Source organism: Schistocerca piceifrons, chromosome 10, assembly GCF_021461385.2.
Source record: "Schistocerca piceifrons isolate TAMUIC-IGC-003096 chromosome 10, iqSchPice1.1, whole genome shotgun sequence".
Classification (NCBI taxonomy): Eukaryota; Metazoa; Arthropoda; class Insecta; order Orthoptera; family Acrididae; genus Schistocerca; species Schistocerca piceifrons.
The window spans coordinates 92,343,781-92,359,704 of record NC_060147.1 but is presented as its reverse complement, the minus strand read 5'-3'; the positions used below and the strand labels follow the sequence as shown (position 1 = coordinate 92,359,704).

General features: G+C 39.5%; 1 protein-coding gene across 1 annotated transcript in view; it reads left to right on the top strand.

Moving 5' to 3' along the window:
• Positions 1-11,235, top strand: part of LOC124718819 (protein timeless homolog) — a 490,147-nt gene extending 478,912 nt beyond the window's left edge. The window contains exons 27-28 of the mRNA XM_047244437.1: positions 1,689-1,914; positions 9,016-11,235. Coding sequence (XP_047100393.1) covers positions 1,689-1,914; positions 9,016-9,652 — 863 coding nt within the window. The 3' untranslated portion in view covers positions 9,653-11,235. The remainder of the gene's footprint in view (positions 1-1,688; positions 1,915-9,015) is intronic.
• The last annotated feature ends 4,689 nt before the right edge of the window (positions 11,236-15,924 follow it).

Sequence of the window (15,924 nt, the reverse complement as noted above, 5' to 3'; positions counted from 1 at the left end):
CTGCTACGAGTCTGTTTTTTGGCATTGGTCAAACAGTGCAGAATGTATCAGGAAATGTCTTTGATGTACTGATATGTTCAATACGCCTAAGGATGCCCCCATTTCACAACCATATGCAAATCCTCGTCAGTAGTATTGTGCTCACTATCAGTAATTTTACAGACAACCATATTGTGCTTTCAACACTGAAGGAAACACTACTAAGACGAATTTCTGTAAACCAACTGTAAACAGTATTTACTGAAGGTGAATGACTATCAAAAGTTTAAGGGAGCATTTGAGACTTCATTGAGTCAGGACTTCATGAAAATTATTAAAAAATAAAGCATCCGACAAAGAACATTCACTTTGAATTTTAATTTGTCATAACAGTTTCTTTAAATGCTCCAGAAAAAACTCCACACATGTACCAGAGACTGACTAAAAACACAGAAGCAAAATCTGTAAAACTGCTTGGTATACATATTGATCCCAAACTAAGCTAATAACCCCATATTAATCATGTCTGCAGAGAGATATCAGGGGGATGCTTTCTCATATGGAAATTATGTGATCTAGTGAGAAACAAACATCATAGGACAGTTGACTTCGAATTTTTCAGTCTCGCATATCTTACAGGCTATTGTTATGGCATCACTTGTGTCATGTCAGTGATGTACTACCGATTTAGAAAAAGATGCTATCAATAATGTTTAAGGTTGGTCCAAGGGAACATTGCCATCCTTCATTTACTAATGCCAAAATAATGACAATGATAAATATTTATATCTATCCAACATTGATATATTCTAAAAACAATATACCAGAGCTAAAAGCAATATACCAGAGCTAAAAACATTATACCAGAGTTTGACACCAGAGAGAACATATATTGTCATGATACGGAAAACAAAAAGTGTGTTGACATTCCCAAACATAAGCTAACATAAACAGGCAACTCTACAGAGTGAGCAGTTTGAATTTTTTTTATAAGTTGCCACATTCTGCAGTCAATATACCTTTCAGTGATTTTAAGAGCAAGTTGTATAACTAGTTAAAAAACAATCCAGTCTACAGTTCAAGAAAATTCTTGGATACTAGTAGTGTAGAAATTGAGTTTTAGGATTATGTTACAATTCTGGTTAATATAGGGTAAGTTATCTGTACATGCAATGTGAACAATAGTTAATATAGTGATTGATATTGTACCATCCCCTAAATATAAAGCCCATTGCGCCACATGTGGTCAGTGGCTTATAAACTGTCTGAATCTCAAATAAAAACATCTACTTGGCCATTGTTTCTACAATAACAAATAGTAATGTTGCATGTCTATAGTGCCATCTAGTTAAAAAAGGCCATACCAGAGTTATCCAGAAGCCTGTGTCTAGTAAGACGTGCAAGAAAGAGGAGGAAAATTGGTAATGAAATGATAGCAACAGGTCCTTGCAATGTTGAAATGGCATTGCCATCACTTTGATGAGTAATTACCAAATCTGTATTCCTATTTTTCTATCTTTTCTGTTGTACCCATTGAAATGAAATGCCCTCTTTCCAGTATGCTTATTACATTATTAAATTAGATTTTTAAGATTTTACTGTTTTTCTTACTTATTATTTTTAAAAAGCCTTATTCAAGCTGACCGTTGCTTATATTTTCTGTTGTCTTAAAAAAGTATTTGTATTCTATTGTTTTCTGTCACTTTTAGCGAATGAAGAAAGCGCCGTACCAGGAAATAGCAGGGAGGATGGGGTGGAGGTCGACAGCCAGGAAGATGTGGGGGCGTGGCTGGCACAGAATGTCCTTCAGGGCTCCGGCGACGAGTCTGCAGGCGAGGAAGTAGCACCCCCACTTGTCAATAACTACATGACTCCCTGGAGCCAGAACATGCGGAAAGCAGCGAGGGAGGCTGCACTGGCAGAGAAGGGGCTAAGGTAACACCGTCGTTCCTGTCTTGTGCTCGTTCTCATTTACCACAGAGATCTGAAGAACATGACATCTTTCTCATTGGTGGACACCACAGCCACAAATTTATTGAATGAAGGCTGCTAGTTTACACCCCTGACACAAATGTTATTTGACCTTGTTATTTTGTGTTTTGGGGTGGGGTGTATAGACCTGTCAGGCTGTTGTGAGGACATGTAGCGTGAAGCCATGATGTGTACCATATTTACCTTAGTATAAAATGACACACACACACACACACACACACACTTTGTAAGAGGCACCTTGAGAGAAAATTATTTTTTACATTTTCTAACTAACCAAAATTATGAACTGTTTCATTGAGGTAAAGAGGTGCCAAAACGTTAGCATTATACCTATTCCAAACTTATGGCATTTATTGATTGTGTACATTTTGATAATAGTAAGATAAATAAAATAAACAAAAATAAGTGGTTTACATTAATTTTGGACCATTTCTTTTCTATCTTGTTTGCTATCTAACCCTGTAGTCTGTGATATTATTATTTTTAGTCGTCATCATCCTGATAGCAGAGCTCAGAAATTTAAATCTTCATTGTCACAAATATTTGGCTGTTTCTCCCAAATATGCTGCTATTTCTTAGGTTGTTGTCATGCTGAGACCTTAAACACAACTGTTTTTCCTGATTACACATTGGTCTTTGTTTCTGTACTGATATGAGAATGTTACAATGTTTCTTGCTTCCAAACATATTGTCTGCCTGAGCTCTCTCATTGGCTGTGTAGAACCAAGCGACACACACTCTTGCATTCCCATGATACTTCACGGTGAGTGTTAACAATGTGGCAGCACATAAGTACACCACTGGCCCCTATATAGACTTCTACCATCTTCTGCAGAAATGCATGCTATTGTTGAGTATTTGTTCAACTTTAAAGTCAGTTCAATTCCGACTACGAAAGCATTAAGGCAAACTGCAGTTTAAACATGATACATGTTCACAAAAAAAGCCAAACTACATGGTATAGATTTCCATGGTAGGAAACATGACAAAATTTCCTGCTCACTCATTACTCAGCGCCCCACAGTCATCCTAGCTCTCACCCGAGCTGGTGTCACTGTTTCCTTTCCAACCTTTCCATTGTGCTGATCTTGAGTGACTGTGAAAAACAGACTGCGATATCTTCTAGTGTGCAGGTCATATGTAACAACAACAACTAATGCAGTAAACAAAAGATCACAATTACGATTCAGTCCCATTCTTGAACTTTTGCTCCTCCCATGATCTTGTGACGTCTCTTGGTACTGTATCGACGGCTGGTCTTGCTGCTGTAATTTACTCTCACAATAATAATTACAGTCAGTTTAATATGATCTGTTTCCTGTGTTAGAAATTTCATTCTGAATTAATTTTCCTTTTTGTTTCAACTGAATGTCACCGTCATGTTCTAAAGTTGATTAAAAGCAGGTAATGTTTTTACCTGATATTTGTGACCAAATTTCTCATTTTCCATCTCCATAGTAAATCATTGCAGTCTCTCGTAACTAAATAAGAGAATGATCTGTGTTCTGAATCAACTAATGTTTTTCGACGACAACATTTCTGTTTTTGAATGTCATCTTTATGTAAATGCGGCATTAATGTTTATGTATGGTATCCATTCATGTACAAGAACATTTATTGTAAACCTGTTCAAATACAACAAAAGTTTGTAAGATGATAGAATTCCTCCTTTGTTTCACATAACTGTCAAATTTTAATCAGATCAATTAGCTGTTGTAGTGGTTATTTCACAGTTTCTCGCACATCTCCTGCACTAGTGCTGCTTGAGTCAGTGTCATGCTGTTGTTCGAACATCAGTACTGTATTGAGCAATTTTGCATATCAGGAAATCTCAGCCTGTTGGGACGTGAGTATCGTTTGCTGGGACCTACCCTTCCAATCCCCTCAAAATAAATATGCTACTCACCATATAGCGGAGATGCGGAGTCACAGATAGGTGATAGGCACAACAAAAAGATTTTTACATTTAAAGCTTTCAGCCAATGGCCTTTGTCAACTATAGACACACATACGCACGTGTGCATGCATTCGCATGCACCTGCGCACACACACACACACACACACACACACACACACACACACACAAGCGAGCGGGCAAACGCTAGTCACACATGACTGCAGTCTCAGGCAACTGAAACTGTGATTGCGTTAGTATGCGTGTATGTGTCTATAGTTAACAAAGGCCATTGGCTGAAAGCCTTAAATGTGAAAATCTTTTTGTTGTGCCTATCTGTGACTCAGCATGTCTGCTATATGGAGAGCAGCAATTTGCCTTCTCATAATGTTGTTACATTTCATCCTGGATTTTTCATAGTCAAAATAAATATGCATGAGACGTCATTAGACAAAGCTTCATCTCTAAATATAAAATGACCCCCATAAATATGAGACTTCTCCTGAATACTGTACTAAACAACTTAAAAAACTGATGTCAGCAGCAGTAGTTTAATCTGCAAATATGAGTCTACCCTGTATTTTTGGCCCCTGGCATGTATAGACTGCCGTGCAACACAGTAGTGGTATCAGCAAGCTGTATTGATCTGTTTTGCAGAGGTTAGACATATGGGTGGCCATGACTAGGGTAAGTTTGAGATGGATACAGGAGGGGATGGACAGCGAGAGGGGGCAGGAGGGGACTGAAATGCTAGAGTAAGTGAGTATAGGGCTGGGGGCAGGAGAAAGTGGGTAGGGGGATATGGATAGAAAAATGGAGGCAGCAGGATATGGATAGGGAGATGGTGGCAGGAGGATAGGGATAGGGATAATGGGGTAGGAGGATATGAATAGGGAGATAAAGGCAGAAGGATATGGATAGGAAGATGGGAGCATGGGGGAAGGAGGATATGGATAGGGAGATCGGGGCAGGAGGATATGGCTTAGGCAAGGGTCCCCTTACTTTCCTCTGATGGAACACTTTGAGAATCAAAGATCTTTTTTATTTGGCGATTATGTGAATTTTAAATTATAATTAATAATAAAAATCACATCATTTTAAGCAGTAATTAATAGTGTCAAAACGTTAAAAAAATTGCCACATTATTAATAGTTTTTTGCAGAGCACTTATTCATTTCTCACAGAACTCCAGGAACACAGTTTGGGAAACCCTCGGATAGGAGAGTGGGCAGGAGGACATGGAAAGACAGATGTGGGCAGGGAGAGAGGAGCTAGGAGAACATGGACAGAGAGGGGGGGGGGAGAGAGGAGGATAAAGGGAGAGTGAAGGGGGAGGGAGGATAAAGGGTGAGTGAAGGGGGAGGAAGGATACAGGGAGAGTGAAGGGGGAGGAAGATAAGTCAAAGCGAGGAGGTGAAGTAATGGACAAGAAGAGAGGGGTATGAGATGGGGAGAGAGGCAGTGAGAAAAGTAGGAGATGGATGAATAGAAGTGGGAAGAACAGGTGGACATAGAGACGGGGACAAGAGGTTGGCACAGAGGGGGAGAAGGAAGAGATGTGTGCAATGTAGGCATCAAAGTGCAACATATGTGTCAAACATATTTAAAAAAAGAAAAAAGAACACTGCAATGCTGTAGATGAAATTTATAATCAGTTGTTTATTTCACCAAATATTAGCATTGATGACTGATCCCACTTAATGGAAATTATAAAAATTGCAGAATATGAAATCCACACATAACAGTGTCAAAGTATAAGTGACAGCACAAGACTGCTCTCAAACACTGTGTCAACTGACAGCTGCTGAGGCTCATAGTTCTGCTATGCAGGCGATATTCTGTTCCCATAAGAGTGTAGAGTCTGAAGCTAACTTGTACCAAATTTCATAATATTTAGATTGCAGCCTTCAAAGCTATAGTCAGTCATGAGGTCCTCTAGAGGGAGTATCATAAGATTTCCGTGACAGCTGTGGCGTATTTGTTTCAAGAGAAACTAGGAAGTTCCATGTGGCTCTTTTTACCTGTTGACATTTCCATAATTTTAATGAAAAATGACAAAACATACAAATTGTTTTTATTTCTGAAACTTACAACGCATCACACTATGTATAGGGTGCTCAGATTATGTACTCTGTGCTTGCATTATGGCTATGTAGTGAACCAGTCTCACTTCATGTTTTGGTTTTGCCAATTTACGTCACGTGCTATATTCGACAACAAATGTTGTTTGTCAGTTTTGTATGGACATCATTATGTGGTATGTATTTCCTTTTGTTTTGTTGCTTTACTTGTTTTCAACCAGTTGAAATGCTATGTCATTGTCTTTTTCTCTTCCCCCCCCCCCCCCTCCCTGCTTCCCCCCCCCCACCCCCCTGCCCTCCGCCCTGGTACTCTGATAATAAGCTTTGCCTGAATAGCATCAGCACAATAAAGGATTTAGTACCATCTAGATCTCCTTCATTTCAGTAGCATATAAGCATTCTGACACGTTTCACATCATTATGGAATGTTGTATTCATGATCTATGGAACAAGTATTAATATAATGTAATGTAAGAACAACTCCTTACCTACATTAAAATGACTTCCATAACATATGAATAGATGAAAGTTGAATACCATTATTCTTCCTCAACTAACAGATCTGTCACATAACAAGTGCTGCTGTAAGGCAGATTCTTGAACTATAGAGACAGGTCACAACCAACATTCCTAGTGTTGCTACCTATCATTTAAGACAAAAAAGGGGTATTTGTTGTATTTTAGCTGCATAGCCTGGGACCTGTTTCTTACTGTGGGCCAATGTTACCTGCAAAGGACGAATGTTTCCCCAGCTCACGGTAGCTGTTGTTCTTGTAATTTGTGCATATAAAGTTCTCTAGAAGTAAGTGCCATAATTATCAGTATGGGTAGATTAGCACTAGTCACAGTTTAGCATGCTTTACAAAAGTTTCCAGGAGCAGTTTCTTCTGCTGGGTGGCTGTAACTAAACTGACGGTCTTCTGAGTGCTGCAGTGCAGGCTTTTTTTTTTTTTTTTTTTATCACAAAATGCTGAAATATGGTAGGTATGTTAATTAATCTGTGTGCTCTGTTAATTAATTCATGTGCTCGCAGAGTTTGCTGAGAAAAATAATAGCTCCACTTTCTGTCACTAGATGAAAATATGGCGCTTTAAGCTGTCAGAATGTAGTGTGAGTGTAGGAAAAGAGGAGGAATGATGAAACACATGGAACACTGGTTCTTGCACATTAATTAGAATATGGGCACAAATACGTGTGTTCTGTGTGGCCTCCCAACTCAGTGACATGTAACACAGCACGCTCGGCAGTTGCTCGCAGCGTACGGTATGTCATTGTATGCTATCCTTCAGATCAGGATGAGTTCAAACACATCCCTGAGAGACACAATCTTTCAGTTGTACCCAAGGCCAGAAATTACCTGGATTTAGATCAGGCTTCTGGAAAGACACAAATCTTGGAATTGCCTAGAGCTGATGTGCTCACTACCAAAGGATTCTCAAAGCAAATCTTTCACTTGGCAAGTGACATGTGATGTCGCCTCATCTTGCACGAAGATAAGGATGGACACAGTTGCATACTTGCAAGATGGAGTCGTGTTGCACAAAAAGGTCTTTATAACGTGAAGCTGTCACTGTACACCCAAGAGGCCTGCAAGGTGTCATCTCCTCAAACAAAAATGGACTGAGAATGATGGAGCTTCTGAGACCACACCACACAGTAAAATAACCTGAGTACAGTGAATATTCCTGTACAACTTGTGGCGGAATAGAACCCCACATGCAACAGTTTTGTGCATTCGTGGCACCGTGCAGAGTAAAATGGGCCTTGTCCTTCCCAAGAATATTCCCGGCCACACGTCATACATTTCAGTGTGTACCAAAAAATGAAGGGCATTTTAGCCTATATTAGCTTAATTTTGTACACATTCTGAGTCTCGTAGGGATACCAATATGAAATGTGGCGCAAAATCTTTTGAACTGGTTGACCACGGGAGTGACAGTTCCTGTGACACAGCTCGAGCAGTGGCTGCAGAATTTGAGGTGTATGCTGCACGGTTGGCTACAGCTACAGCAATTTCATCAGTAACTGCAATGATAATGGGCCTCCTCACTCTCCCTGCTGCACCATCTGCCTTCAAATTTCTTGATCATATTCTGTAGCCTCTTTGCAGCTGTTTCTGCCTGCAATATTCTCGCAGTGCGGCACTGCTGCTGCCGTTCTTTTAAAATAACTTCAACACGAGTGCACGATCTTTCTCCTCAATAGCCTTTGTGTTTAGTGTAGAAAACCTTAACTCTTCTTAATCCTTTACACCAACAGGCACTACACAAAAGAAATCAACACGCGTCGCCAAAAGAGAAACAGCATACTGACGTCGAAACAGGAGACATTTCGTATTGTGGCTGCTTACTGCACCATATTTGCATCTGATGGCAGACAGAGGAACTATTATTTTTGCATCGTACTCTACAAGCATGCCGATTAATACATAGCTGCAGTGTTTCAGTGTCCTGCAACGTATAGAGCCCGCACTGCCTGTGAGTTTAGTTACAATCACCCAGCACAACTTGACTCTTTTCATGTACCTAAAGACTTTCCTTCAGGATGTGAGTGATGTGAACGAATGACTGAAGCAATTTATTCTTCATAAAGAGGATTATTAGACGTGTCTGGATTTAAGGAGCACAGGAGGAATAATCAGTGTCTGCCAATACAGACATTAGGCACTATGTTGGCAATATAAAATGCCATGCATTAAGGAGGTTAGTATTTTGTAACCTGAGACAGAAAGAAAAAAAAAGGCAGCTAAGTATAAAGAAGCAATAAGGTATTTTACAGAACTATATTAAAGCTATCAGATGTTATACATGAAATGGGTCATAAAGGTTTTCTAGTTTTGGAGTAGTTACCATTAAAATAGGTTCTTGTGTGCAAAATTTTAATTTGATCTGAAACTTCGTTACTGCACCAGAGAAAGAAAACTCCTGTTGAAGGAAAACTTTTCTAGGTGCTTGTTTAAAGCTTTGAGGCAATTGTAAACATTGGTAAATAATAAATAATGATTATATCATAAGACTCCAGTACATAATTCTATAATACAGATTTTATAAAGCCATATTCTTTCTACAGGCCGAGTGGAAAAGAAATTCCTTCATCGCGTGCTGGCGGGAAGAAGACTAGAATCCGCATAGAATCAGATTCAGACTCTGATTCTGATGTGCCGTTAAGCAATTTTTCTGACAGTGCTTCAGCATTACTGCCAGGAAGAGAAGAGCCTGGAGACATTACAAGAGACAGGGAGGACAACAAGGAAGCCTCAGGAAGCACCAAACGTCGCCAGGGTAAAAGATCGCGACTGTCTTCAGGTTCCGACACCGCTGCCAGTGTCCCTCCAATGGGATCGGGATCGAGCAGGGAGCCAGAACACCATGATGCATATGAAACTGGCAGCCAATCATCGAAGCAAGATGTGAGGCATAGGAAACGCAGGATCAGAGTATCCTCAGATTCTGAGACAGAAGAAGCTACACCTCTTTCCGCTCTGATGGTACCTGGTGAAGAATCTACTGCAGCAAATTCTCTTGAAAGTGGAACAAAGCAGAATGGGTTTCTAGATTCTGATTCGGACAGTGATTTGCCAAGGGGTGGAGGTGAGAATGCTACCTCTGAAACTGCTAAGAGGACAGCACATACGGACTCTGATGAAGAAGGTAGGCAAGTGAAGAAGGTTCGACGGGCTGTCATAATTGATGATGACGATGACTGAACAAACTTGCAGATATTTGAACAGTGCATTGTGACTGATACTTAACAAGAATTATGACTGCATCCAATGTGAATTTTGATCATATCTTGTCAGATATTTAATTGTAGCTCATTAACTTCTTTTTATTTAAAAATTTCTATGCTGCAAGTAGTATTTATATATTCTGATGAAACAAGGAAAGCAATACTCATGCTGCCTTGTCATAGTAACAAATGATGTGTTCAGCTATTCAGCAAGATGCACCTTTAATAGTTTTAAATTTTTCTATGAAAATCTGTGTCTTATAGTAAGATGTCACTTCACAGATGTCATCACTATTGCCTGTAATTTTTAATTTCCTCATGTTGTCTGTGTTTCATTAAAAAAAAAAAATGAAATAACTGTGTAAATCAAACAGTGGTAAATCCAGGATTGAATAATGATGGAATTTTGAAAAGAATAGATTGCTACACACCATATAAAGGAGATGATGAGTTGCAGACAGGCACAACAAAAATAGTGTTACATGTGTGAGCTTTTGGCCAAAAGACCTCCTAAAGTAGAACACGTATACAGTCACCCAAGCACAACTCATACACGCATGACCGCTGTCTCTGGCCACTTGATCACTACAAGTTGTAAGATTGCAATGATAATTTAGGATTCATATTGATATTTGTTATTCAGTTAGCACTTACACCACTGCAAGTTTCTAATTATGCTGATCATCAGCTTTCTCAATCTGGAAATCTACATCTACCTTGCATGACCACACTGAGTCTAACCTCAGTGGCCAGAGACAGTGACCAGGTGTGTGCGAGTTGTGCTTGCGTGAATGTGTGTGTTGTTTGCTTTAGAATTAGGCCTTTTGGCCAAAAAGCTCACATGTTTAGCAGTCTTTTTGTTGTGCCACTCAACATCTCTATATGGTGAGTAGCAGTCTATCCTGTCAATAATTAATAACAGCGTCTTTTTCAAATGACGAAAATCATTATCAATATTAATTTTTGGTTAACTATCCTTACATTTCCTGTTTATTTACCTCAGTTTTTACTTTCGACCATCATACAATAGATGTTCTGTAGATTTTTATGTCAGTCGTAACACAAATTCTTTTCAGTATTTCAGGCTCCTGTTATGTTTTCGCTTGTGTATTTGTAAAATTTTATATGTAAACATTTTCTGTATGCTTTCCTTTTAACCCTCTTAGCTCTGGATACAGACAGTATAAAAAAATAAAAATTTCCTTTGGGTATATGTTACATGAAATGCTGACGTAATACTTCTTGCATATATGTGCTGGTTCTGCCCTTGTACTTGACTGCAAGACAAAATTTTTGTGGTGGAATGAAGCAATGGAAACATGTTTTAGATTTATATATAGTTATATTATCTTAAGCATTGATGATGACAATGTTGGTATTTAGTGATTTTTCATGTACAACACAAAGCCAGGAAATGGTAATACTGTCTTAATTACTGGCCATTGCTTGGTACTATTTAGTTATTAATTTTAAATGTGTTTTAGTTTTATACTGTACTTTTAATTCATGTTTGTTATACTGAGTTTTTAAATTGCAAATAAAGGTACACTTTGTGATGAATATTAAAATGCACATTAAGAAATAAAACCTTTTCAAATTACTGGAACAATCATTTTTCTTATTTTTCTCAGAACAATGAATTCACTGATAGCTGCCGGTTGTTGCACTGTATGTTGCAATGATAATGTAGGATTTATATTGACATTTGCTATTCTGTTTGCATGTATACCACTACAAGTTTCAAATTATGCTGATTATCAGCTTTTCTATTCCTGAAATCTATGTCCACCTTGCAGAATCACACTGAATGTACTGTGTATAGGCTCATAATATACATCTGGGTGAATGTGTGAACGTGCAAGTATGACACTCAATTTCACAGACAATTTTTGTGGCAGAGTGAGTCAAAGATGAAATTGAGTGAGTTGGGAAATAAATTGATCATAGGGCCACCCAAATGTAACCAAATCTCTGTAACATTACCTTTCATTACCTTTATAAAAGATGGTTCTGGGACCTCTGCTGTTCATTATGAAATGTTAAATCAAATACACCTTCAGCCACGTATATTTACAATTTTATTTTATGTTTGCTACCAGTTTCAGTGTTATACCACACCACCTTCAGACTACCTGACTGACTTGTAGGAAGAATCCCAGCTCTTGTACTACCGAAATAGGGGACAGCATACAATCACTGGCATCTGTAGGCTTTTTTTTAACAACGCGATCAATATCATACATCAACCGCTGGCTGTTAAACCAAACAGTACGCAGTCTATAGTTGACGAATGTACTGATCGTGTTGTTAAAAAGAATATATGTTCCAGTGACAGTATACTGGCGCCTATTTTGTGGGATTCTTCCTACATGTTAGTCAGCGGGCCGGAAGATGGAGCAAAAATAAAATAAAATTGTAAATGTAGCAACTGCAGGTGTTTTTGATTTGACTTTTGAGTGTAAGTATTCTGTAAGATAAATTTCCTAATGTATTTGCACTTAAACTCAGTAATGTTATTCCAAAGTGAAAGCATCACAGTGGCTGCACAAGGGGGTGTCAGGCTAACAATCCAAAGGTCCAAGGTTTTGTATCCACTGATGGTGTCAGAATTCTGTCTGGCTATTAATATGCCATTTACATCTAGCTTTGCTAGTGTACATGAAAAAAGAAGTCCAATTTTGCCATGATTCATATCCCTTGTTGAATTGAAGGTTCATGTACAAAAAACTTTTGAATTTTTGTCAAACCTAACTTACGGCAGTATTTCAATATTCAAGTTTATTATGAGAGACTATATTATGAGAGACTATAATGTATATACAGAGGAAATTTACTGAAATGAAAGTTTGTCACACATTTTGTTCTGAACTAAGATCACCAGGACCCTCAAAAATTAAAGTTTGTATAGACTTGAAATCACCTATACAACACTAAAAGCTGCAGCCCTGTAATCCGATATCCACATTTGCATCTACATCCCTACTCTGCAGTCCACTGTACAGTGTGTCATGGAGGATACCCTACTAGTCATTTCCTTTCCTGTTCTACTTACAAATAGAGTAATGGAGAAATGATTGTATGTATGCCTCTGTATGAGCCCTAATTTCTCATATCGTATCGTCTTGGTCTTTACACGCAGTGTATATTGGCAGCAGTAGAACTGTTCTGCAGTCGGCATCAAATGCCGGTCCTCTAAATTTTCTCAATAGTGTTCCTCCAAAAGTATGCCTCATTCCTCCAGGAATTCCCATTTGAGTTCCTGAAGTATCTCTGTGATATTTGCATGCTGCATGAAACTAGCGGTAACAAATCTAGCAGCCTGCATTCCATTGATGTCTTCCTGTAATTCGATCTCGTGCAGCAAAGACTCGAGCAGCACTCAACAAATTGGTCTCATTAGTGTCCTATTTGTGGTCTCCTTTGCAGATGAACTACACTTTCCCAAAATTCTCCCAATAATCCGGCATCAACCATTCACCTTTTCCTGCCACAATCCTCACGTGCTTTTTACATCGCTTTACAGTGTTATGCCCAGATATTTAAACGACATGATTGTGTCAAGCAGGACACTACTAATGCTTTATCTGAACATTATAAGATTATTTTTCCTACTCATCTGCATTAACTTACAGGTTTCTACATTTAGAGCCAGCTGCCATTCATCAGACCAACTAGAAACTTTGTCCACATCACCTTGTATCCTCAACTTTGACACCTTCATGTACACTGCAGCACCTCAGCCAAAAGTGTGATACATCACTGGTTTAGTATTTTTTTCTCCAGAACATTAAAATATGCCATTTTTAGGCCTCCCTATTCATGATCACAAATCTGGACGTGTAATATTGAGAGAATCTTCGATATTTATACGAGGGTCACTCCAAAAGAAATGCACACTATTTTTTTTAAATCTGTCTTTTAGTCTACATGTTTGAAAGTTTTACAGTGTGCAGATACGTCCTTTAGGAACAATATTTTCATTTCTCCACATAATTTCCATCCCTCTCAACTGCCATCTTGGAATCAGCGCCTGTATACCCGCACAGTAAAATTCTGAAACATCCTGTTGGAGCCACTGTTTGGCAGCATGCACAAGGGAGTCATCATCTTCAAACCTTGTTCCACGAAGAGAGTCTTTCAGTTTCCCAAAGAGATGATAGTCACATGGAGCCAGGTCATGACTGTAAGGCAGGTGTTTCAGTGTTGTCCATCCGAGTTTTGTGATCGCTTCCGTGGCTTTTTGACTGACATGTGGCTGTGCATTGTCATGCAACAGCAAAACATCTTGCTTTTGCCGATGTGGTCGAACACGACTCAGTCGAGCTTGAAGTTTCCAGAATGAGATTTCGCAGGAGAGCTTCTGTAAAGTTTGGAAGGCAGGAGACGAGATACTGGCAGAAGTAAGGCTGTGAGGACCGGGCATGAGTCGTACTTCGGTAGCTCAGATGGTAGAGCACTTGCCCCCGAAAGGCAAAGGTCCTGAGTTCGAGTCTCGGTCGGGCACACAGTTTTAATTTGCCAGTAAGTTTCATGTCACGAGCTTGAAGTTTCTTCAGTGTCGTCACACATGCATCAGAATTTATGGTGGTTCCACTTGGAATGATGTCCACAAGCAAGAGTCCTTCGGAATCGAAAAACACCGTAGCCATAACTTTTCTAGCACAAGGTGTGGTTTTGAACTTTTTTTTCTTGGGTGAATTTGCATGATGCTACTCCATTGATTGCCTCTGCGCCTCTGGTGAAAAATGATGGAGCCATGTTTCATCACCCGTCACAATTCTTCCAAGAAATTCATCTCCACCATTCTCGTTCTGTTCCAAAAGTTCGCTGCATACCGTTTTTCTTGTTTGTTTGTGAGCCAATGTCAACGTACTGGGAACCAATCTGGCACAAAACTTTGTTAACGCCAACACTTTCAGTATTCTGCAAACACTTCCTTCCCCTATCCCAGCGTAGCATGACAATTCGTTCACTGTTATGCATCTGTCAGCAGTCACCAATTCTTTAACTCTCTGCATACTGTCTGGAGTGTGTGTAGTACGACGCCTGCCACTGCGAGGACAATCCTCAATATTGCCATGCCCGCTTTCATCATGTAGCCTGCTTGCCCACCGACTTAACTGTACTGCGATCGAAAGCAGCATCTCCATAGACCTTTTTAAACCTCTTGTGGATGTTTCCCACTCTCTCGTTTTCACAGCACAGGAATTCTATGACAGCATGTTGCTTCTGACAAACGTCAAGTGTAACAGTCATCTTGAAGACATGCTGTGACGGCACCACTCACGGGAAGAGGTTGAACTAAGTTAGAAAACAAGTGGGAAGGGTGTATCTACACACTGTAAAACTTTCACACATGCAGAATGAAAACTGTATTTTTACAAAAATAGTGTGCATTTCTTTTGGAGTGACCCTCGTAGATGTAATTTTTAAAATTGTGAGCGATGGATATGGTAGAAGAATGGCATGGCACATATTTCGCAAAACATGAATCTCAGTCATGTACGAGAAGAAATTATATGTAGTGATCACTTTTTGGTGCAGGACATAATTGAATCCATTAAGTGCAAATTCAGCAAAGAAGTTGGATAAATTGTCAATCGATATTGGTTCAAATGGCTCTGAGCACTATGGGACTCAACTGCTGAGGTCATTAGTCCCCTAGAACTTAGAACTAGTTAAACCTAACTAACCTAAGGACATCACAAACATCCATGCCCGAGGCAGGATTCGAACCTGCGACTGTAGCGGTCTTGCAGTTCCAGACTGCAGCGCCTTTAACCGCACGGCCACTTCGGCCGGCTCAAATTGGTATTACCAGGAAACTTAACAGACACAAATTCTTCTGTTGAGCCTGTGGGAGGAACCACTGCAGCAGTTCCTCTGAAGCCAACTGCAGAAGAAAGATAACAATTTTTGGGATCGTACTAGAGCCTACTGGTAGACAGGCAGTGTTGGAGGTGAAACTTGCCACGTAGCTGTCTCTGTGAAGGATGGACCTCTATTCACGTCACCACTGAGCTCATCACCACACCAAACCATGTTGTATACAGGTAAACTCTCTGTACATAGCTAAACCCTGGCACAGCTGTTCCTGTATTTTTCCCCCACAGTTATTGAATTTGTGTTCATTTTTATCATCACATCTTGGACTTACTAGAAAAACTAGTAGAAGCAGACCTCGGGGAAGATCAGTTTGGATTCCGTATAAATGTTGGAACACGTGAGGCAATATTGACCCTACGACTT